The sequence below is a fragment of the Cebus imitator genome, unplaced genomic scaffold, assembly GCF_001604975.1.
Source record: "Cebus imitator isolate Cc_AM_T3 unplaced genomic scaffold, Cebus_imitator-1.0 Scaffold64, whole genome shotgun sequence".
Taxonomy (NCBI): domain Eukaryota; kingdom Metazoa; phylum Chordata; class Mammalia; order Primates; family Cebidae; genus Cebus; species Cebus imitator.
In genome coordinates, this window is record NW_016107379.1 from 5394731 (window position 1) to 5420066 (window position 25336).

The following is a 25336-nucleotide window of genomic DNA, read 5'->3' on the forward strand; positions in this document are numbered from 1 at the left end:
GTGTGTGTGTGTGTGTCTCCACATGCCTGTGCTCCAGGACCAGGAGAAGACAGGAAAGGAGGCTGTTGAGTACAGCAGAAGCCTAATTTCTATCTTCACCTCATCAGGTTTATAAATTTCCCCTTTGTTTTTTTCGTTCTCTCTCCTCTCCTCTCTTCCTCCCTCATACCATTGTAAGCTCTTCTCTGTAATCTTCTATCCTCCTTCCTCCTGAGAAGGCCCTGCTATAGTTCCTCCTCTCACTCACAAGGTACCTCTCCCTAGCACAAACTGCCAGCTCTGAGTTCCCAGGGCAGTAGAAGGGGCAGTGAGAGACGGTGTTGCCTAGTGGTTAAGCCAACAACCGTGGGGCAGTGTCCTTGGAGTTTAATCATGGGTCTACCTCATTTCCGTCACCTGGAAAAGAGAATTTAACTCAAAGCTCAGCCACAAGGTTTAAGTAAGATCATGAATATCAAGTATTTAGCAGAATTTCTTTACCCACTGTAACTTTATTAGATATTATTGTGTTTGGCCATAAGATACACCTACTAAAATGTACCTACATCACTGAGTTTTTCAGTCATTGGTGTAGGTACAGTGAGAGTACGCCAGCTTGGCAGAGGGAGATCCTCACTGCCTGAGTTTATGCACCTTACTCTTGTTTTTTTCTCAGTTGGCTGCTTCTTGATCTTTCCTAGGGGACACCTTAAAGTCTAGTATGGCTCAAGGAGGAAAGAGGGATATTGGAAAGAAAATAAAGAGAGGGCAATCATATTTAGAATTCTCACTGCATGCCAGATGCTGTGCTGGGAGTTTCACATTTACTATCTCTGCTAATCCTCAAAACATTCCTGTGGCTGGGTACCACTTTTCCCTCTGGACAGATGGAGCAACTGAGGTTCACAGAAATGAAGGGACGTGCCCCAGGTCACCCAGCCTATCAGTGGTATTTGGACAATTAACATCTTCCAGGCTCCAGAGACCCATGTGGTTTCTGAAACTTTCCATGAACAGGGCAAAAACCCAGGCAGCCACAGAGTCTGGGGGTGGTTACCAGGTCACAGAAGAAAGCTGTAGGAGATGTCTTGGATGAGAGAAAAATACAGAGAGGGGAAGAAAAAAAAACCCTTGCTGAGTTTCTGTGGGTTTCAGAATGTAATAATCCCTATGGGTTGGAGACGGGAAAAGATGAGGAAGTGGGCTCCCCAGAGCCTGAAAATTGTTTCCTGAATTCTCTGGGTAGGCATGGTCAGCTGAAGAGGGCAAAAATGGAAGCCAAAAAATACACAGAGAAAAGCCAAATGAAACTGGGTTTTGAGGGGAGGTATTTGGGGAGGCAGAAACTTCCCCTGGGCATCACTTTCCTCACCGGTAGACCCAGTGTCTGCTAGGTGTTTGCTTTGGTGATGGGCCTGAGGTTGTTCTCTTGGCTTTGGACCTCCTTCCAGTTCTAGGAATGGGTTTGTCCAGGTCAGTGTTTGTGTGAACGTTATTTCCAGGATTCCAGACTGTGCTTGGCTTTGCTGCCTACTCCTGGGACCCCGAAAAATCACATGACAAGAATGTTCATGGAAACCTTGGTTTTGTCCTCTGTAAACATGGCTACAACCACATCTTCTCAGGGGTTTCTATAGGAGGATTAAGTCTTATAAATTGCAAAGAACTATACAGTTGTCAAGTCTTGGTATTATTTAATAAAAGAAATTAGCAAAGATTTAAGAAAATGCAAAAAATTAAAAATAAAAGGGGGACATATTCCACTCTAGGAAACCATTCTCTCTTGATTCCTTGGAAGTCAGCTATGGTGCTATCACTCCCCTTGAATTAGACCAAATGACTCTTCTACAACCCTGAGCCCTGTATCTGATGTGAAACAACAATTAGTCCTAGTAAGTCACAACTTAACTACAGATCACCACATTCTCCATCCTAAAGGCTTGGCTCAGACACAAACTCTAGGCACTGAGTTTTCCTAAATAAGGAATTCAAAAAGAACCATTGAAGGACCAGATAGTTAACTGTTTCCGGGCTTCTCTCATCTTTTCTTCTTGACAGCCATGGGCTCCCCAAAGCAAGTCATTTTCTCAGACATCACTGAAAACTCAGCTACTGTCAGCTGGAGGGCACCCACTGCCCAGGTGGAGAGCTTCCGAATTACCTATGTGCCCATTACAGGAGGTAAGAGACTTGGAAGGGGGGTGAGGGAGAGGAGGAGTGTTGCGGGCTTGGATGGATTCCTGAAAGAGACTCTGACAATTTTCATCCCCCCAAACAACATGGCCAAAGAAAATGAATTCTTTATTTTTGAGACTATCTGGAGAGAAGAGACCTCGTTCGTAAAGTGCCATGAGACTCTTAGAAGAAACTATCATGTGAAAGGTCATTTGAATAAGACCTTTTTAGCCTTGAAATTATAAAATTCTATGAGAAATAGATCTCCAGTATTGTTTGCTCACCATGACAAAAGATTCTAAATGTATTGGCATTTCTCTCTCTGAGCACACTCATCTGAAAAGCTAGTCTTGGATGTTTGCGAAGTTTTGCCTTTGGGTACCAAATCTGTCTGTTTCAGTAAACAATGGCAAGTTGTGCCTTAGAAAATTGGTGAGTTCTAATTCAAAGCACATGGGCTATAATAGAGAGCACAGGGTGGAAGCCCAGTCAAATCTGCCTAAAGACATTCTGGCAGGTAGTAAGCTACCTGTTGCTGGAAGTGTGTGAAGAGAGGATGGTTAATAACCTCTTCACAGGAATGCTGTTGCAACTGTATGGCAAGTCTGACCAGCTAATGTGCAAGTTCTTCACTAGCCCCCAAATTCTAAGAAATATAATTTCTGTGTTTTTTAATAAATACAACAGCACAAAACTTGACTCTGGCCAGCTTTCTTAAGTAGAACTTTCACTAGTAAGGGAGTCTCTATAATCCTAAGCCAAGACAATGGGGGAAATAGATCAGATATATATTACATAGTAAGCTTCCCATATTCTTTGTGGGGAAAAATAATGAAATAAAACTTACACAACATGCCAGCTCTCTAATGAATGGAAACTTGCCATTTTTAGTACATTGTGACTTCATGTTTTGTTGTTTTTTTTTTTCTTTTTCTCTCTCTCTCTCCTGGCTTCATTTTTGGCATCTGCACCAATGGAAAAAGCATTATACAAAATGTAAGGCTTATTCCCTTATGCCAGAGGGTAGGAGCAAATGACAAGTCAAGAAAGTGGCGTTGGATGAAAATATACTTTCATTTCTAAATCAGATCCACCCTTTTTGGGGGCAACAGTGAATAAGTGTCAATGAGGTTCATTATTCCTGGTCTTGCTTTTACTGTGTTCTAGGTAAGCCTTCCATGGTAACTGTGGATGGAACCAAGACTCAGACCAGGCTAGTGAAACTCATACCTGGGGTGGAGTACCTTGTTAACATCATTGCCATGAAGGGCTTTGAGGAAAGTGAACCTGTCTCAGGGTCGTTTACCACAGGTGAGTTGGTGTGTGCGTGTGTGTGTGTGTGTATGTGTGTGTATTTTTCAAAGATCACTTGTACATCTTATGTCATTTCTCACCTTCAGCCCTGTAGCTCATGACTCAGCAGCTAGAAATAAAAGGGTTTCGTTCATGAGACCCCAGCCTCTGGTGAGCTGGGTAACCTTAACTTCGTTGGGCCTCTATTTCCTGGACTATGGCGAAAGAAAAGGTCCAAGTTTGGCAGTCATAATTACCTGAATTAAAATCCAAATTCTACCAGCTACATGAGCTACCAGTCCATTTTTCTGGGGTCTACTTTCAGGCACAATTCTGCTTCCCTCACAGGGTATAACTCACATGAAATTGTATTTGTAAAGCATCTGTATTAGCCTACCACCTCCCTCCCCTCCCCGCCTATTGCCTGGAACCCTTATGAGGGTCCCTCAAAGCAGGTGCTTCACATAAGCATGTAATGGTGACAGCAACAAAACCAACTCCTCTCTATTTGGTGGCTTCTGCATTCCAGGCACTGTTACTAAACCCTTCTCATGTAATTCTCACAGCTATCATCTTTCCCATTTTTCAGAGGAGACAACTGAGACTTGGGGAAGTGAAATACCTTGGCCAAGCCCACATAATTAGTAAATGCTGGAACAAATTTGAACATATGTCGGTCTGACTCCAAACTCTCTATCCTTCTAAAAGAAAGGGTTCCTTTCCTAGTATAACCTGATTGGTAGAGTACCCTGTAAAGAGGGGGAAATAATGAATTGCATTGAAGGAGAATGAAGTGGAAAATTTCTCTTTGGACAGCCATGTCTCTAAACAATTTATCCTTTGATATATGAGCAATTATCCAGTCCAACTCATTAAGGGATACAAAGAATGGGCCTCATAGGAAATTTTAAAAATATCCTCATAGCCAAAAAGAGTTGACAACACACAATTAAAACATCCCATCTGAACCCAGAGTCCCATCCACCCTTCCTCACAGGCCCTTATTTCCCCAAAGGAATCTTTCATCAATGGATTATCCATGGCAACAGATCGCAAAAGTTGGACGTGGTCCCTCCCAATGCCCCATTGTCATCACCAGTTAAAGGAGATTCTGTCCATGCACAGTGAAGCAGGAAGAAACTCGGAGTGGACAATGTGGGCTCCACAGTTGCCCTGCCACATCCTGGCTCTCAGGCCGGTCATTTTATCCCTCGAGGCTCAGGTGCCTCTCTGTGAAATGAGCTAAGGATAGCTTCCCTCCACCCCGGCCAGGACTGTCATGGGAGTAATTGAGCAGTAAGTGAAAAGGCAAGAGGAAATGGTTAGATTCAGGTTAGCTTCTAAGAAAGTGATGTTGGGGAGTGGGAGAGGTCAGTTGAAAAAGGCCAGGGATAAACACTCTTTGAATAGCCATCCTTTCTCAGAAAAAGTCATTTGAAAAGCATACTTAAGACTTCAAATATCTTTAATAGAGATCTTAATAACAAATGCAATTATTGAGAGCTTTCTCTAGTACACTTTACATATGTTTCTTAGCTAGTCTTTATTAATTAAACAGTCACCCTTTGGCAACTAAAGAAAGTGAGGTTTGGAGAAGGGAAATGGATTTCCCCAGGGCGCAGAGGCACCAGGCCAAGAAGCCATGGTAGAACCCAGGACCACCAGCCTCCAGAGCCTGGCTTTATATTCTCTGCAAGCCGCCTAATGAGAGATACCATTCAAAGCTCAGAAAAGGCTTTGAAGCCAGGCACAGTGGCTCATGCCTGTGATCCCAGCACTTTGGGATGCCAAGGCAGGCAGATCACCTGAGGCCAGGTGTTTGAGACCAGCCTGGCCAACATGGTAAAACCCCGTCTCTACTAAAAATACAAAAATTAGCTGGGTGCCGTGGTGTGTGCCTATAATCCCAGCTACTTGGGAGGCTGAAACAGGAGAATCACTTGAACCCAGGAGGGAGAATTCGCAGTGAGCTGAGATCACACCACCACATTCCAGCCTGGGTAACAGAGTGAGAACTTTCAAAAAAAAAAAAAAGGAGAGGAGAGGAAAGGAGAGGTGAAAAATATGACTTGGGCAGTCTTAACTATGCAAGTCCCTTCTGTTTGTGTACGTTCTTTCCCTGGGGAAAGTGATATAAACTATAATTCTTGTCATGTGTTCAGCCCTGTTCAGTTTACACAGCTCCTTTCCACCCATAATATAATGGGAAAATCAAAATAACACTGAGGATGAAGCCAGCCAGAATTACTAGCCCTATTTTACACGTGAGGAAATAGAGGCCCAAAGTAACTGAGCCAGCAAGGGAGTCATTACTCAAAGCCAGGTCAGCCTGGCTGCAGGCTCAGGTCTCTGAACCATTCCATGCAGCTGACACTATGTCCTAACACCAGAACTCCATAAGCAGTGTGGAAAGCAGAGCATCTGGGATCTGATGTCCCACCCAATGACTTCCCTCCTGTTCACCATCTTTCTTTGCAGCTCTGGATGGCCCATCTGGCCTGGTGACAGCCAACATCACTGACTCGGAAGCCTTGGCCAGATGGCAGCCGGCCATTGCCACTGTGGACAGTTATGTCATCTCCTACACAGGGGAGAAAGGTAAGGTTTTGTCCAAGTCTTTTGTCCACTCACTCTAAGGAGTGTCTTTCCTGCTGTAAACACTTCCCATTCTCTCTTCTCCATGCCACATTTGGTACAGAATGGTAAAAACGCACGGGTAAGTTGAAAAGGCCAGTCATGTTCTCGGGGCTCCCAACTGCAACCTCAAGGGAGTCCAGTAGGACATTTAAAATAAAAATAATAGATATATCTCCAGCCTCTACATGTTTTCCTGGCTTGTTCCTCCTTTCCTCATAGCCTCTCTTCCTACCAGCATAAGACACCCTGTTTAGGAAGCAGCTGTCATCTTTTACAAAGAAGAAATACAGAATCTAAAATCTTAACCAGACAGCTTCAGGCTGTACTTAGGAGTCTTAGCTTTTCAGAGACAACAGGAAAGGCTAGTTTTAGCAAATTTGATTAAAAAGTGAAAAATTTAAGCCGGGCGCGGTGGCTCATGCCTGTAATCCCAGCACTTTGGGAGGCCAATGCGGGTGGATCACGAGGTCAAGAGACCGAGACCATCCTGGTCAACATGGTGAAACCCTGTCTCTACTAGAAATACAAAACATTAGCTGGGCATGGTGGCGCGTGCCTGTAATCCCAGCTACTCAGGAGGCTAAGGCAGGAGAATTGCCTGAACTCAGGAGGCGGAGGTTGCGGTGAGCCGAGATCGCGCCATTGCACTCCAGCCTGGGTAACAAGAGCGAAACTCTGTCTCAAAAAAAAAAAGTGAAAAATTTTAGGCCAGGTGCAGTGACTCACATCTGTAATCCAGCGCTTTGGAAGGCCGAGGCAGGCAGATCACTTGAGGCCAGGAGTTTAAGACCAGCCTGGCCAACATGCTGAAACCCCATCTCTTCAAAAACTATAAAAATTAGCTGGGCATGGTGGTGTACCCCTGGAGTCCCAACTACTCAGGAAGCAGAGGCAGGAGAACTGCTTAAACCTGGGAGGCAGAGGCTACAGTGAGCCAAGATTGTATCACTCTACTCCAGCCTGGGTGACAGGGAGATTCTGTCTCAGGGAAAAAAAAAAAAAAATCAGAAACATTTTCTTGTTTGGCAACCACTAGTGCTAACTTACTCAGTTGGCCGATTAAACACTTGCTTAGAGCACCAGCAAACTACAGCCATCAGAAAGTAAAATCAAATACAAGTATGAAACAGGAGAAAGAGAGTCCTTTTCAATGAACTTCTCCATCATTTTGTAATGAACTACTCTAGAAAGAATTGTGTAATTTTAATTTCCAGGTATAGGTAAGTTTTATATTTTATGGTTTGGTGTTTTGCTCTCAGTGAAAATATGGGCAGGCACCAGCATCTGTGTTTGGGGCCTCTGAAAATTTTAACTTAGCCCTGGTAAACATCTAGGAAATGTCTTTTTGAGGACAGAGTACAGATAAGGGTGGGGGAGAGGCAGGGAGGAGGGATGTTGGATTTATTCTTTTTACTCTTTGATTCTTAAATAGTCCCTGTGAGCAACACTGAGTCAGGGAAGATGGTGTTGCACCTAAAATAAATCAGGGTATAGTTCATGGGAACAATGGAGATCGTGGATTCAGGGCAAACAAGGGGCTTTGTTCAGAAGAGAAGGGGTGCTCAACAATAATGAGGTAAGGTGACCAACTTGTGCCCCCTTGCCTGGTACTGTCTCAGTTTTAGCACCAGAAGTTCCACACCTAGGAAACCCCTCAGTCCCTGGCAAACCAGGATGGCTGGTCACCTGTGAATAGGAAATAAACACATGGCCCTGGGCACTGTGGTCAGTATCACTTTCTGCCAGTAGGCATGACCCAGCAGTCCTGAAAGACAGTGGACAGGCTCTGGTACAGCCATCACTGTCCAATTTTTGTGACCCTTCAGCCTAATGACTTGATGACATTTAGTAAATTTAAAAAGGGCATGTGAATAACTGACAAAGAGAGGAGAGCATGCATCGGGACAAATTAAGCATGGGCAGCACAAGGCTTGGGATGTCCCCTCCAACTGTCCTGTACCTCGGTCTCAGTGGCAAAGCTATTCCAGCTGGCATTATGCGGAAAAAAAATCTCCTGACCCCCAGTTTCCCTTCCTTCTCATTTGGTGCCTGGAAAAATTCAATCTCCATATGAAACATCCTTTACATGTGGGGTGAGTGCTCAAGAGAAAGAGAGCGTGAGTCATTTCAGCAATCAGACCTGCTTTTCTACAGGGTCACTGAAAGTTTCTATGTTTGAAGGAGGTGTGTATGAGGTTTGCCAAACCCACTCGTGGCTGAGACAGTGAGAGGTAACTGCCTCGGTATGTGTATTCCATGTTTAGTGCCAGAAATTACACGCACGGTGTCCGGGAACACAGTGGAGTATGCTCTGACCGACCTAGAGCCTGCCACGGAATACACACTGAGAATCTTTGCAGAGAAAGGTCCCCAGAGGAGCTCAACCATCACTGCCAAGTTCACAACAGGTACAAAGGCACTGAGAGCTGGAAGCTCTCCCTTCTGAGACGCCCACCCACAGCCTGCATTCTAAACGGGAACCCCTAGCCAGTTCTTCTTTCTTAAGTCAGGGCCTTGCAATGTGATTACATCAGCAGCAAAATTCACCAGTGCCCACTCAGTCAAGGCCTGAAGAAACACACCATTTCCTTTTGAACTGAAATGACCTTGGTCTCCCCATGGGCAAGGAAAAAATTTTAAGAGGAGGGCTTTGTAAGTGGAAAAACAGTTCCCACTGGCCCTAAACCTAGCATTTAATGATCCATGTTCCAGGCAGGAAAATATTTTTGAAGAGGTAGATTTTTTAGGCAGTTTTTTTCTAGATGTTTGTTAGGTTTCTATACATTGAGATTTTTTTTACAAACTATTGCAAGCAGGGAAACAGAGGAACCATCTTCTCTGTCGGGGTGAGTACCAATGTTAGCCTTCATCTGTCCTCTTATTTAGAAACAATGGGCTTCATAATGATGTTCACAGCTGTATATTTCTCCCTAAATACAGCCAAGGCCAGTTAGGAACACCCAGCCCTTGGGACGAGATAAACCACAGAGAATTTGTCTTTGGGGGTCATCTGGCTCAACCACCTTATTTATAAACAGATAAGTTTCTTGCCAAAGATCACGTAGTTCAGTGGTAGGGAAAGGACTTGAACCCAGTCTTCTTGATGCCCAGTACAGATTTCTGTCCTACACTTGCTGACTTTATCTGATATTAATCATCCTATCTTCTCCAGACCTCGATTCTCCAAGAGACTTGACTGCTACTGAGGTTCAGTCGGAAACTGCCCTCCTTACCTGGCGACCCCCTCGGGCATCGGTCACCGGTTACCTGCTGGTCTATGAATCGGTGGATGGCACAGTCAAGGTATTTCAAGTATATAACAACTTCTCACTACTAGTTGAAGCATTTTCATGATCCTCAAAGTGTGGAAGAATGACCTGATGCTGTTTTTCTACCCCAATGCAACTGGGGAGCTGAAAAAAAAAAAAATTAGTAGAGACTGGACGGCATGCCAGATCTTCTGAATCATACTCTCCAGCCTCTCTCATTTTAACCAGGCTCCGGTTCTGATAGCCGGCCAAGATCAAGAACCACTGCTTACAAGACGTGAGGACATTTTAGGAGCTGGAATCTTGATCCTTTAATATTTTGTTGAACAAAGACCAAAAGTTTCTTCTGCATGTTTGCCATATGTATTATCTCACAGATGGTATCATTATATTATGTATTGCAATTTGTTTCACCATGTTCTTATGACATCAGCTGTTAATACTGTTTTTATCCAGTGTTTATAGTATTTATATTCTCTATCCAATAACTTTCTTTCTTTTACCTTTTAATTTGAAATAACTTTAGACCTTCAGACAAGTGAGAGAGATTTCCTAAACTCTACCTTCCAAACCTGTTATTGAATTTTTCATTTTGGTTGTCTTACTTTAAATTTCCAAGATCTTTTGCTTATTCTCTGCATAGTCATCTTTTCCTAGCACCTTGTGTTTCATGTATCGTCATCTCTTTAAGAATATATGTTGCTGGTGTTTTATTCTACATCCTGCACAGTGTTTGTTTCAAGTTTCTTTGTTTTGCTGCTGCTATTGGGTTGGGTTTGGTTTGGGTCTCTGCCTCTCACGTTGGAGATATCCACCCACTGTCTATTAGTCACGGTCTGTCTTTTTGTATTTGAACTAGGAATGAAAGAGCTCATTGGAAGTTCCAACTGCACAGGCAGGCTTGTCAACTCTGTGGCTCCCTACAGAATGATCGGGCAAATACCCAACAGTTTTCTTGGGGGACCCCCAAATAACAGTGCCTTAAATCCTGGGCTCTCATTATGTACAAACCTTCATCTTACTATGTTTCCAGTGTAACACCTCGGCCTCCTTGAAAACTGAGCCTGGTGGATTTGAACCCAAAGCCTCCTCTCTGGCTCATCCTCCCCAGAGAATAAACCTCAGCCACACTCTGGATGGAAAAGGGCAGTCATTTAGACTGTTGAAGGGAATGGGGAGATTTCAGGGTCTGTTTCTCACAAAAAAAGCTTCTAAACAAATCAAACCTTTGTTCAGCCACATTCCACATTGGCTTTCAGAGACATCTCTGCTTTTGTACACATTCCCTTCCTGAACTTGCTGGACTCCGTGGCTTGCACTTAACAGCCTCTGACTGGCTCTGCCCATGCTCCTTAGTTAACCTCAGCTTTCTTTATTCATTCCCCTCCACAGTCTCTCTACCACTCACTTTCCATCTTCTTTTGACATGGCATGCCTGTTGCTGTCTCCTCTCTCATTCCCCTCATCTTTGTGGGTTTATACCTTACATTCTCTTGCTCTCTTTTTAGTGGATTTCAGAAACAAGTAGAGATAAGTGGCTATATCCAGTCTTTCATTTAGCCAGAACTGGACACATTGCTAATTACTATCATACCCCTTCCTGGAGTTGATACAACAATGAACTATCTCACTGTGTGAGGTAAAGCAAATCCATTTTCTTCCCTGGGTGTCAGTGTTCCCATATGTAAAATGAATGCCTTGGTCTTATCTTTAAGGTCTTCTCCTGGTCAGGCATTCTAGGATTCTGTGTTTACCTGAATTGCGAGTCTCATTTTCACCTAGGGTACCCTAATTGCCTAGAAAATGACTTTTCATAAACTCCTAGAGAGCTGAAAGGTAATTGTATTCCTAAGTAATTCAATGAGCCCAGCTTTATCCCTGACAGTTAATCTTTCCCCCAGGGACTAGAACCAGGGCGGCACAAAGGCCACTGGGTATTAAATGAACACTCACCCCAGTTTATTTTTCTGCATGTCTGTTCACCAGCTTTATACGTCTTAGTTAAAAAAAAAAAAAAAAGAAATCAACCTAGTATAGGAGAAAAGGGTCCTAGTCAGGGTGTTGGGAAGCCAGGAGGTAAGATCATCCTCTGCCTCCAACAATTAATGAAATGAGAGCAAGTCTTTTAGCTTCTCTGAAACTCATTCTCCAATTGAAAAAAAATGAGGATGAGGTACCTTCCTAGTTCCCAGGATGCAGGAGAAGCTTCCAGGAGTCTCTGCACTGACACATGACTGCCCAAACTCAGCTGGGTATTTGCAGATTGTAGAGAACAGCATTGTATTTTGTTTACTAGGTATGTAGGTTGAATTCCAATCCCAGACACCAAGGTCATTTGCTGAAAAGAACTGGAAGCTAGCAAGAGGACCTCCTGCAAACTGAAACCCATCACCTTTGTACGGCAGCACAGAGACCAGCCACAGACTACAGGCATAGTTAGAGTTGGTCAACATGTGTCTCTCATGGATATCTCTGTTCTAGAAGAGAGGCATGTGAGGTCAGCTTAAGTTTTCGTCATACCATGCCTGTGGGGCTATTATAATCATTTCCTAACTCAAGAGATCCCTAGACTGACTGAACATCCAAATCACTTGGGAAGTTTCTTAAATATAGCCAGGCTCAACTTCTGGCTCTGATGATTCAGTCTGTCTGAGATGAGGCCCAGGCGTCCTATTGTTTAAAGCTTCCCAGAGTGATAAAGAGCTGTATTTAGGGACCACGGACCTAACTGACCTTTAAGTCCCTTACTCTGTGTGATTCATCTTGCCACCAGATTAAGTTTCTTAAAGAACAGCTGGGTTTATGTCATTCGCATGTCCAAACATCTTTCAAGGCTCCCCCTTCCTTATAATGATAAACTTCAAGTTCCAAAGCTTAGCATTTAAACCTTACAGAGATCCTCATGCCCTATAATGATAAACTTTAAGTTTCAAAGCTTGTCATTTAAAGGCTCTTTATAATCTAGAAACATTTTCCACTGTTCTGGTACCTGAAGCTAAGTATGCTTGAAGTAGTTTATTGCTCTCTCATGTTATTTCATTTTATTTTTTAAATCTGCTTTACTCAAACTTACTGATTTAAATATTAATCTCATCTAGAAAAAAAAAAAAACTACCTTCACAGAAACATTTAGAAAAATATTTGACCAAATATCTGGGCCCCATGGCTCAGCCAATTTAACACATAAAATTAATCATTATAATCCCATTCTCCCAATATAGTTTGGCAGGGCCTTGGGCAGGTGGGTAGCCTCAGCTCTGGAGTCTACAGCAGGGTTCTCACTCTCAGATGCAGTCTCTGCCTCCTCATATTATTTTAACTTGCTCTGTCTGCATTTCTGGCCCCAGGAGTCTTGCTTATGCTGCACCCTCCTCATCTCTGATATCTCAGCAGGCCACATGGACCCTGGCACAGAGTGGATACTCAATGAATTCTTGTTGAGTAAATAAATGAATGGATGGGTAAATGAATGAATAAATAGAATGACTTCTTATCTATACCCTTAGAATTTCTGTGACCAAAAGCCATTATGCTCTTTCTTCTGCTCTTAGGAAGTCATTGTGGGTCCAGACACCACCTCCTACAGCCTGGCAGACCTGAGCCCATCCACCCACTACACAGCCAAGATCCAGGCACTCAGCGGGCCGCTGAGGAGCAATCTGATCCAGACCATCTTCACCACAAGTAAGGAGGCCCAGGGTGCAATCTGGCCTTGAGATCTAACCTTGAATCAACCCTTGACTTCCCCCTTTGACTTTAACATTTTCAAACAAACCTCTGAAAAGAATCAATTCACTGCTACTACTTGGAAGCCTGAGGAAGGCAAGTGTGGGAGGTTATGAGCATCCTGGTGAAAGGAAAGGAGGGAGCCCGCCTGGATTCAATCCCCATTTCTATCACTTGCTATGTATGCCTTAAGAACGCTACGTCCATCCTATAATCTTTAGCTTCTTCATCTATACAGGGAGATTAGTAATAATCCCTCCCTCAACAGAGTCTTGCAAGGGTTCGTGACGTATTACATTTGAACTCCTAGCCCAGTATGTGGCCCATATAAATGTGTGGTCCTTTTATTGTCAGAGTTTAAGATAAGCTCAAAGTCTCTTCCTTTCTCCTTCATCATGCCAGTGTTTACAAAGCCTGTCCACATTCAGAATCACAAATGGTCCTCCCACCAAGCTGGTATGATGGGCCGAATGCCCAATGTCCTAGTAGGGAAGCAGAGGCTTTCAAAGATGAAATGACCTGTTCAAGACTATCTATCTTGTGAGTTACAATCAGAGTTGGGCTCAGATATTCCACACCCAAGGAGCCTCCCCCTGCACCTGCCACAGAGTTTTCTGCATATGGCAAAACTGCAAGTTGTTCCATTGGTAAATAAAAGTGGCATTCATTCCTGAGAATGGGAGGAGCTGGTCTTTGGAGAGCCCTGTTTCACAATTCACGCAACAGTCATTCTGCAAACATCTGCCAAAGAAGGTGCTTCCCCTTGGCCAGATCTTATGCCAAATGCTAATGATAAATGTGTCCTAAAGATGCTCTTATACAACGGCTGTGAAATAAATAAGAAAACAGCTTATGATACAACCTCAGATGAATGTCCTTGGATTAGAAAAAAAGAACTGCTATGACCATCAGCTCTTAGGTCCATCTACCAGGCATAGTTCCAAGACTGCTTATTTCTATGAGTTTTTAATTGTTTGCATCATATTACTGCACTTGGAAATTATCCAGGCATTCTAGTCAATAGAGCTAAGCTGACACTTAAGCTCCAGCTCAGTCCTTCTGCTCTGTGAGCATCACCATTTCTCCTTATTCCACAGTTGGACTCCTGTACCCCTTCCCCAGGGACTGCTCCCAAGCCATGCTGAATGGAGACACGACCTCTGGCCTCTACACCATTTATCTGAATGGTGATAAGGCCCAGGCACTGGAAGTCTTCTGTGACATGACCTCCGATGGGGGTGGATGGATTGTGAGTACCACCAGGGACTGCAGAGCTCTCAGGCCTAGGGGAGGAGGGACAGGGCACAGCAGGGGAGGAGAAGAGGGTAATTTCCTCCTCCTGGTGCATCCTGACACCCACATGTGTGAGGCCTTGCAAGATACTGCCTGTCACACAGAGGTACTTGGGAATTCTGTCTTAAAAGAACGGGAAACAAGCCGGGTACCTTTTGAAACGGGGAAATAAGTTTCTTGTAGTTTATCTCATTCAATCTTCATCAAACAACTCCGTGATGTATAAATGACAGGGATCATTGAACCCATTGCTTATATTAATTAGCACTGAACTAAGGATTTATTATCTACCAGACACTGTGCTAAGAGTTTTAGATGAATTATTCCAACCCCATTACCATAGGAGCTGCATAGGATATTTTTTAATTAATAAACTTTATTTTTTAAGAACAGTTTTAGGTCCATGGCACAATTAAGTGAACAGAAAGTTCTCATATATACCCGACACCCACCCACACAATCTCCCCATTATCAACATCCGGCACCATAGTGGTTCATTTGTTACAATCAATGAACCTACATTGACACGTCATCTTACGCAAAACTGGATGGTATTTTTAATCCCTATTTTTCAGATGAGAACACCAAGGCTTAGGGAAGAGAAGTGACCACCCAAAGTCACATGGCAAATTCGGGATGGACAGAGCCAGGGCCTGGAGCTCTGTCCACAGTGCAAGGTTTCTTCCTCTCAGAACAATGCCCTCTCTTTCCTGCAATAGCTTAAGTACACCCAGATTCATCGATATGTTTATAGGTGTTCCTGAGACGCAAAAATGGACGTGAGAACTTCTACCAAAACTGGAAGGCCTATGCTGCTGGATTTGGGGACCGCAGAGAAGAATTCTGGCTTGGTAATTAATGCAGCTCTGCATGTTTGTATCTCGAATACCCTCCTTGTCATTTTTTCGAACCCACAGTGACTGACTGAGAGGGGAGAAAGAGATGAAGAAGCAGCACTAGTTCTGGTGGCAGACACAGAATATCAAATTCTTAATGAAAAAGACTATTATTTAAATGCTCTGAAACATTAAAATGTAAACCAAAAGTATCTGAGATAGATCTCAATCAATTTAGAGGTTTACTTAGCCAAGGTTAAGGACATGCCCAGAAGAAAAGGAACACAAAGCCACAAGAGCAACCTGTGGTCCATGCCTTTTTTTCTTTTCTTTTCAAAGATGATGTTGAGAGGTTTAGTATTTAAAGGAGAAAAGTGGGCTGGTGGGGAAAGTGGAAGGATATGATCACATTACCGAATCCACATGTTGCAAGATTTTAAAAAAAAGAATGACAAAAAAAGAGAATGGTCAATTATGTATTCATCTCACACTCAGCAAATCATGCATGTAAAGTACTCAGCACTTTACATAAGATAAAGAGAGAATAACTACTTGTGGAGGTATCTGGGCTTTTATCTGTAGCATCTGCTTAGGGACAAAAGGAGAGGCAGTTTCTTGCATGACTCAGCTTTCAGTTTAATTTTTTCCTTTTGGCATAAATTGGGGTCCCGATATTTTATTTCCATTCACAAAATGTAAAAATCTGATTAAGGAAGAGCCTCAATTCAGCCCTTACAAGTTAACATAGCCTTAAGTCATTTGCTGGACCAGTTATAGCAGGCTTCTCGCTGATATCACTGACAGCTTCCCTCCTGTGCCCCAGGTTGTGCTCCAGGTGCTAAGATGAGTTTCTTACAGCCATAACCTTTAACCTTGATAGCACCCCTGCAAAGTACTCAATTACCACCTGCTGGGCAAGGTGTCAGGTGTCAGAAGTGGTTGACTTGTAGGTTGTTAAGAATTTCCCAACAACAGTATAGGTTTGAAAAAGGAAAAGTTTATTAGAAAGAAAGAATGCCTCCAAAGGACTAAGAGCTCTGCAGTGGATTTTTCCTGATGGGTATTTATGGACCTTAAAGCAGGAGCTTATGGGTAATTTGGACCATATTAGCCATGTAGATCATAATAAGTGATTACATTTGTAGACATTTCTGTGCCTTAATGTCAGCAAGGGTTGCAAAATGACTTTTGATATGCATATATTCCAGAGATGTATAGAAATTCTAGTTACTTATATACTTTTGGGAAAGAAACCTGGAACCCCAGATGCTTGCTTGAGATAATAGGGAAGTCTAATTAACTCTAAACCTCTCAGATAAGGAGTTTTTGTCTCCGGGACTTACTTGATGGTCAGCAGGTGATTTTTGCTCTCCTCACCACTTTGCATGGATAAAATCACAGCCTCAAAGAGGTTGAGTGGTTTGCCCATAGGAGTCTAACCAATGAACAGTTGAGCTGAAATTTGGAATTTCCTAAGTCAACTCTACATTTCTTTCACCCATCCATTCTCCATGCAACCTACACTTTCCAACCACCTACCTGCAGGGAACATTGTTCTATGCACCACTGCCTACGCCAGGAAATGTTTATCATATTATCATCCATTGTCCTTCATTTGTAAGGTACTTTATTTTGTTTGTTTATTTATTAGAGTCTCACTCTGTCACCCAGGCTGAAGTGCAGTGGTACAGTCTCGGCTCACTGCAACTTCTGCCTTCTGGGTTCAAGCGATTCTCCTGCCTCAGCCTCCCAAGCAGCTGAGATTACAGGCACCCACCACCATGTCTGCCTCATTTTTGTTTTTTCGGTAGAGACGTGGTTTCACCATGTTGGCCAGGCTGGTCTCGAACTCCTGACCTCAGGTGATTCACCCACCGTGGCCTCCCCAAGTGCTGGGAGTACGGGTGTGAGCCACCGAGCCTGGCCTGTAAGACACTTTAGAGTTTAAACTGTACTTTCAACACATTATCTCCTTGGATCTTCACTAAGGCACTGGGAGGTTGGAAGTGGGGCAAAAATGTCAACCCAATTTTACCTGAGACTCAAAAACATCACATATTTGGTCCAGTGTTATACCAGCAAGCAGAAGAGTGAGTTTTCAGCCCATGCTTTGTGTGATATGGCCTTTTTTTTTTTTCTTTCCTGAGAGTCTTGCTCTGTCACCCAGGCTGGAGTGCAGTGGCACAATCTTGGCTCACTGCAACCTCCGCCTCTCGGGTTCAAGCAATTCTCCTGCCTCAGCCTCCCAAGTAGCTGGGACTATAGGCGCTCACCACCACACCCAGCTAATTTTTGTATTTTTAGTAGAGACGGGGTTTCGCCATGTTGGCCAGGCTGGTCACAAACTCCTGACCTCAAATAATTTGCACCCCTGCTTCCCCATGCCTCAGTGTCCCAAAGTGCTGATATTATAGGTATGAGCCACTGCGCCCAGCTGGTCCTCTTTTAAGTGTACCCAGCTGCTGCTTTTACAGAGTGAAATAGAAATAAGGGCCTCAGCCACCTGTGCTTCTTAGCAACCTTTGCCTGTCATCCACAGGGCTGGACAACCTGAACAAAATCACAGCCCAAGGGCAGTACGAGCTCCGGGTGGACCTGCGGGACAACGGGGAGACAGCCTTCGCCGTCTATGACAAGTTCAGCGTGGGAGATGCCAAGACTCGTTACAAGCTGAAGGTGGAGGGGTACAGCGGGACAGCAGGTACGGCAGCAGCCGCACTTAGAGCCCACAAAGCCATGGAGGCCTTCTTGGCATTTACAGCTAATTTCTCCATTCATCATTCTTTCATTCCTTCCTCACTAATTAAATCAACATTTATTAAATCAATGTTATTAGGCCATTTATTAAATCAACAAATATTTAACTACCTACAGGGGCCCATCCAAAAAAAACTGTGATTCAAAACGGTTGGATAGATATTTGGATCCTGAAACTGACTAGATTGGGAATCAGGGCAATCAGGATTGATTTCATCTTTCAAAAAAAAAAAAAAAGTGTCTTTCTTACCCAGTTTTAGATATCCGTTGTAGACTGATTAAAAAAAAAAAAAAAGTCTCCCAAAGGCCTTAATATTCTTCCAGTCCAGCACTTCTCAGTTTGTTCAGGGCATATGCACCCACTGGCAATCTTGTGAACGTGCAGATGCTGATGCAGGTTGTCTGGGATGGGACCGAGATTCTGCATCTTCTCCAAGTTCCCTGGTGATGCCGATATGGCTGGTGTTGCTGGTCTGTGGAGCACACTTCGAGTAACAAACTGTCTACCACATCACCTAACTGCTTGAATCCTTTCCAAGACATCCCTGGTCATCTAGCCTCAGCCTGCATCCCCATGAACAGAAGGTCCCTGCCTCTCAAGTGGCCCCTTCATTCCTTGTCTGGCTCATAACCTTCATGTAGGTTTTGAAGATTTCTTGGACTTGAACTGGTTTGATGTGGTTTCCTGGCTCCACATAGGAGGAGAAATAAATAAGGAAACAACACATATTAAGGCCTACTAGGTACCATCTTTTGTAGATATTCCCCTTGTATTCATCTCATTTATTCCTCATAAAACCATTTCATGAAGATGTTATTTTTATATAGAAGAGGGAACAAGTGCAGAAAAGCTCAGAGATTTGCCCAAGGTAAAACAGTTTATAGAAGGTGGATGCAAGCCTGGCTGCAGAAAACTGTTGCCGACAGCGTTCTTGGTGACAAAGAAAGGTCAGGACTGAGAGTGTGGACCACCCCATGCAACCCATGCCCACTTTGGGTGGCTTTCTTTTATGTTTGTGAAAGCAGATGCTTGGCACATTTCCAACCTCCCTGAGCCCTGAAAGAAAACATCCATATGGGGAAAACTCTCCAGACAAAAGATCGCCAAAAGCCAGAGGCCTAAGGAGGCACAGAGCTCTTCTGAGATGGCAATTTAGTGATAATAAAGAGAGATACCCAAGGGCAAACATTGCTTTCTGTTTCTTGAATCCCTCAAAGAATGTTGGTACTTTATGACCTGAAAATAAATACCTCTTTCGTTGAGATGGCTTCAGGCAAGAAGAATAATATTATATGGCAAGCAAATTCATCAAGCAGCAGGAATGTGGCCTCTCTTCCTCTCTCTTTGTACTTCCATTAAGGAATGAGCCATAATATTTCCCTTTAGTGAGATAACATTTGTAAGGTTGCATTTTCCTTTGTGATTTTCGGCTGCAGCCAGGCCCTCTGCAGGAGAGCATCCTGTTTCATTAATACCTACGTGCAGTCCTCAGGCTCTGTGTAGCATCATCAGTTAAAAAGGTGTCTGGGTCCCTTTGACAACTTGCTTCAAATTATCGGCTTAGAATACCTCAGAGTCTTGAAATTTTTGAACGCAGCACTTGGCTGAGTTGGGAGTGAGGAGATGCCACAAAACAATGGCATTGCAATGCTTTATAAGTTTAACATATTAAATTACAAATTAGTTTCCAAATAGTACTATATGGAAATGGGCTTCTTGTCTAAGAATCACGGAACAATGGTCAGATAAACACTTTAAAAAAAACTATGTGATACAGGGGCTATTTAGGGACATCTAATGTCTGAAGGGCTTAATTATGACTAATAAAATTTATGTGTGGGAGAAAAGCATTCCATTATTAAATGCATGCTTCTCCTTGCTCTGAGATCTTTTATGTAAAGGAAATGCAGAAAAGTCATAAAAATAACAACCATCATAATGAGTATTTGCGTGCCGTGCCAGCTGTTTGGCATACACCTTTATATCCATTGTCACAATGGCACTGCTCAGTGGACAGAATCAAAGTGCTGGTTCCATTGAATAGATGTGAAAATTGAGGCCCAACAAGAGGCTTGACTTGTCCAAGGTCACAGCTAAAAAGTGAGAAGATGGGACTCGAAGCTGGACTCTCCAAAGCCAGCTACAGCCCTCTTCCCACCACATCACGCGGCTTCTGTCGGAAATAAGTACTGGGGGCAACACTCATGCCCCATTCAGTTCCATGTTCAATCCTGACTCTGGGCTCAATGTTCAAGGCTAGTCCCACCCCCAGAACCTTCCAGCGGTCACCTCTAGTTCTACCCTTTACAGTCCAGGAGGGACATTTCAGCTGGGATTTTTCTGTTTCTCCCAGGTGACTCCATGGCCTACCACAATGGCAGATCCTTCTCCACCTTTGACAAGGACACGGATTCAGCCATCACCAACTGTGCTCTGTCCTACAAGGGGGCTTTCTGGTACAGGAACTGTCACCGTGTCAACCTGATGGGGAGATACGGGGACAATAACCACAGCCAGGTGAGTGGACCATGAGGGCCCAGAGCAGGCAGGGCTTGGGAAGCAGGAGGGGTTGATGGAAGCAGAATTTAACCCCCATCCTAGCAGAGATTAGGAGGCAGGAACCTTACTTATATAACAACATGTTTTTCCCAAGACAGTGAGCAATCTCAAGGACACTGCAGGTAGGTAAAATAGAAACAGCACGGGTAAACGCTTGACGATCCCAAGGACAACCACTGGTCAAATGGATTCCAAACAGAGACAGGTTTCCTCACACAAAGCTTTCCTCTCTGTCTGAAACCCAAACATAAAGCAAATAAAAGTAGAGGCCTTTTAGGTGAAGCAGGGTTGATGACACAGAACCCCTGGACTGGGGCACCTTTAGGTTCCCAAGAACACCTTGAAATGAAGTCCACAGACTTTAAGTCTCCTCATTATGTGAAGAAACCAAGGCCCAGAGAAAGCTGACTTTCCTGAGATCACAGAGTGAAGTTGGCAGCAGAGCCAGCTCTCCCTACTTCCAGCGCCTGGCATTTCCCCTGCACCACACACACCTCTAGCACTTCTTCCGCAGTCACAGAAACAGACTTTTTTTGATCCCCTTTAGAAATAGGCCAACGGATGAAATTCAGCAATCTCCCTTACTCTGAGCCCTGCCTACACTGGCACATTCCTGAAAAGTATAAAGATAAGTGGGACTGGCCACTTAATCACAACCAAGCACCTGCCCAGTCCCTCCACAGCACTCACCATCCCAGGGAGGAGGGATGGGTGTTCCCATGTGGCCACACCACACTGAGCTGGACCGCAAGGATTTTCAAGAGGTCTGATCACTGGAATCCCAAGGAATTAATGAAAATGCAAAGGCCCAAATTACGCTTTATGACAACCCCAGGTATTCTGATTCAATGATCTCAGGCAAGATACAGCATCTTCTCTTTTTTAATATTTCCATTTTTGGTGTTGGGTTGCTGCTATTGTTGTTGTTAGATTCCACAAGTGATTTCTGACATGCAGCAGGTGTTGGGACCTGTTGCTCTTCAATATTAGTAATTTTGATACATGTGTTTATGCCCTAGTTAACAGCTAGCAAGTAACACCTGCAACCTTAAGTGTAGACCTTACCTTACATAATTTCTGCTACTTTTCAAAACACTCTTACCTTCCGTATCTCAAGTGCTTATCACTTTTACCCTGCACAGGAATTGGGATGTGGTTTTTCATGCCTGTGTTACAGAAGAGGCAAGAGTTACAGGACATTTCTTGACAGCAGTCCTGTGTTATTTCCATCTTATTGTGCTACTTCACCAATACTTCCATTCTGGTTTTTTTTTTTTTTAAATGATCTTTATTGCCCTGTCTCAAAACACCTGTGTAACACAAAGTTCTTCTGGGAAAAAAAATAAGCTACATGTCAGAAAGCAAGCCTCTCTTTCCATCCTTCCATTCTGTTTTGGAAGAAGAAAGAGATGACGTGGAATGGAGCCACAGGATCTGAGCCCCAGCTCCGGCTCTGCTCCAGCTGCTGTGTGGCCTCTGTGAAGTCACTCTCCCTCTCTGGCTTTAGTGTCTACCACAGTACAAGAAGGTGTGGCTTCCAGCCCTGAACTATTAGAGGAAAGAACCAGGACAAAGGGAGGCAGCGTGTGCACCAGGCTGTTGGATTACCGTATTCACTGTAACTGAGTGATTACAAGCACATTTACCCATAAAATGAATGAGCCATTCTTAAACCTCACGTCCCTATAAGACTCAGAAGCCACTCATGTCAGTGAATGCCAAAAAATTAGAAGCAAATAAACTGTCTCTATTTTTCTCCCATCTCACTAGCCATTACTTCCCCACAGTGGGGCAAGGGGCCATGTGGGGTTCGATGGGTGGACTCTACCACCTGTAGACTTCACTAAAGGGTCTAACTTGGAACCTGGAAGCCAAAACATGATTACAGGCTTTTCTTGTAGAAAGCTTTGGCCAAAATTTCAAGGATATTTCCCCCTACTTGAGACTAGGGAAGTAATATTTACCAACCACCTACAATGTGCTCAGCTCTGTGATAGCTCATTTACAAATCCATTTAATTTTCATCACATCTTTCAAGGCTAGCATTGTCAGATCTTAAGAAAGAAAAAAAAATAGTAAATATTGAGAACTTGTTTAAGGCTATTTAGCCCTCAGGTAAGAGCACTAATATTTAACCCTATATGTCATGTTGCAAGATTTGTGTTTCATTCATGTTTTTTCTGCTATTCCATATCAAACCCCTATTAAAATACTCCATAGAAATCCTGTGAATTACAGACATACACACATATACCCTGTATATAGCTACTCAATTCCAGAACCTCTAATCATGGCCTTAATTCCTTCACAATTTATTCCTTAGGATGGCAGGTTTCATCAGCCACAATTTGCTTCAAGATGACAGCCCAAAGCTCCATGCAAACTCAGGTGACTCTTGACTAAGGTGAAAAATTGGGTCAGATTCAGCCAGTCCCTTTGAAAGTTTTCACAACCCAGACCAACAGAGAGATAGGCAAGAGGCAGCTGTGATACACCAAACAGTCAAGTTGAAACAGAACTCATTTAGTTTGAACGACTAAATAGCAATGATCAGTGCACACCTTGCCTAACAGTAACCAACCTGGGGGACTTCTCTTTTTTTTTCCTACAGGGTGTTAACTGGTTCCACTGGAAGGGCCATGAACACTCAATCCAGTTTGCTGAGATGAAGCTGAGACCGAGCAACTTCAGAAATCTCGAAGGCAGGCGCAAACGGGCATAAATTCCAGGGACCACTGGGTGAGAGGGGAATAAGGCCCAGAGCAAGGAAAGGATTTTACCAAAGCATCAATACAACCAGCCCAACCATCGGTCCATACCTGGGCATTTGGTGAGAGTCAAAGCTGACCATGGATCCCTGGGGCCAACAGCGCCAGCACGGACCTCACCTCCTATGTGATTTCTTTCTTTGCACCAAAGACATCAGTCTCCAACATGTTTCTGTTTTGTTGTTTTGATTCAGAAAAGATCTTCCAGTGACGACATCACAATGGTTTTTACTTCTCTTGGGTGGCTCTGGGAATGGGAAGAGGGGTAGAATGTACAGGGGTAGTTTGTTTTAGAACCAGCCATATTTTACATGAAGCTGTATAATTAATTGTCATTGTTTTTGTTAGCAAAGATTAAATGTGTCATTGGAAGCCGTCCCTTTGATTTTTTACATTTCATATGACAGAAACCAGAAAAGCAATACTGTTTCCATTTTAAGGATATGATTAATATTATTAATATAATAATGATGATGATGATGATGAAAACTAAGGATTTTTAAAGAGATTTTTCTTTCCAAAACATTTCTGGACAGTACCTGATTGTATTTTTTTTTTAAATAAAAGCACAAGTACTTTTGAGTTTGTTATTTTGCCTTTTGTTGTTGAGTCTGAATTTCATGAAAGTCCATCATTTGAACAAAGGGAGGAATGCTGGGACTGGAAAGGCAAGTAGGACTGGTGGTCAAGTGGGAGGGGTGGAAGGAGACTGAAGACTGGGAGGAAGGAAAGCACTGTTTTAAACAAAGTTGAACATGTTTGGGAAAAGCTTACAGGCCAGGCATGGTGGCTCATGCCTGTAATCCCAGCATTTTGGGAGGCTGAGGTGGGAGGATCGCCTGAGCCCAGGAATTGGAGACCAGCCTAAATAACATAGTGAGATTTTGTCTCTACAACAACAACAACAAAAAAATTAGCAATTATGGTGGTGCACACTTGTAGTCCCAGCTACTCAGGAGGCTGAGGTGGGAAAATCACTGGATCCCAGGGGCTCAAGGTTACAGTGAGCTGTGATCACACCACCGCACTCCAGCCTGGGTAACAGAGGGAGACCTGTCTCAAAAATAAAAAAGAAAAAAAAGCTTACAACTTGAGATTCAGCATCTTGCTCAGTATTTCAGAGACTAATAGATTATGGTTTAAAAGATGCTTTTATACTCATTTTCTAATGCAACCTTTTAGAAACTCTATGATATAGATGAGGTGAGGATTGTTATCGCACAAGGGCTAAGATCCCCAGAGGCAGACCGCCTGAGCTCAATTATTGGCTCCACTATTCCTAAGTTCCCTAACCTCACTATGCCTCAGTTTCCTGTTCTGTAAAGTGGGGATGCTCGCACTTCTTATTTCAGAACATTTCTGTGAAGAATAAATTATGTTATCCATTTGAGGCCCTTAGACGGGAGCCTGGGGTATATTTAGTGCTAGTACGTTGTAGCCATCACCATTGTCACTTTATATGAGAGGGACTGTGGTTCATAGAAACCCAATGACTTGATTGTGGCTGCTACTCAATAAATAATAGAATTTGGATTTAAACCCCGGTCTTCTGGCTCCAGTGTTCCCTCTGTCTTCCAGTCTCTCAATGAAAATTTCTCCATCTTTGGGGAAATGTGTGCTGTGGCAAAAGAGTACAGGTTGCAGAATGGGGTATGGGGGAAAGTTCAACTGGATGCTTCATCAGGTTTCTACCATCCTGAACTCTTAGAACTAGGAAGAATGTCTATTAGGAATATTGCCTTCTCCCCTACATCACAGTCCCCAAAATGGGACAGACCCCATCTTCCAACAACCTAAGACTGAACACATCTAGTGATGGGGAACCCATTGCCCTGGATGGCAGATCTGTTCGTCCTCAGAAAATACAGTGAGTCAGAACCACTCAACACATAACATTTCTCTTTTTAAACAAGGGCAGGGAGAGTAATTCCCTGTTCATTCTCTTAGGGATTTTCAGAAAATTGACTTATTTAATAAAATAAGTCAAATTTAGGCTGATAGGCCTCATTCAAATGGAATGTGATGGCTCCGAAGCAAGGATCA

The 25336-nt window shown here is 43.4% G+C and overlaps 1 protein-coding gene across 1 annotated transcript in view; it reads left to right on the forward strand.

The window, feature by feature from the left end:
* TNC (tenascin C) overlaps positions 1 to 23883 on the forward strand; it is a 97149-nt gene extending 73266 nt beyond the window's left edge. Inside the window, exons 9-19 of the mRNA XM_017530186.2 lie at positions 2038 to 2160; positions 3322 to 3465; positions 5926 to 6045; positions 8349 to 8492; positions 9257 to 9387; positions 12905 to 13037; positions 14177 to 14328; positions 15127 to 15223; positions 17748 to 17909; positions 20320 to 20483; positions 23137 to 23883. Of these exons, the coding sequence (XP_017385675.2) occupies positions 2038 to 2160; positions 3322 to 3465; positions 5926 to 6045; positions 8349 to 8492; positions 9257 to 9387; positions 12905 to 13037; positions 14177 to 14328; positions 15127 to 15223; positions 17748 to 17909; positions 20320 to 20483; positions 23137 to 23247 (1481 nt within the window). The 3' untranslated portion in view covers positions 23248 to 23883. The remainder of the gene's footprint in view (positions 1 to 2037; positions 2161 to 3321; positions 3466 to 5925; positions 6046 to 8348; positions 8493 to 9256; positions 9388 to 12904; positions 13038 to 14176; positions 14329 to 15126; positions 15224 to 17747; positions 17910 to 20319; positions 20484 to 23136) is intronic.
* The last annotated feature ends 1453 nt before the right edge of the window (positions 23884 to 25336 follow it).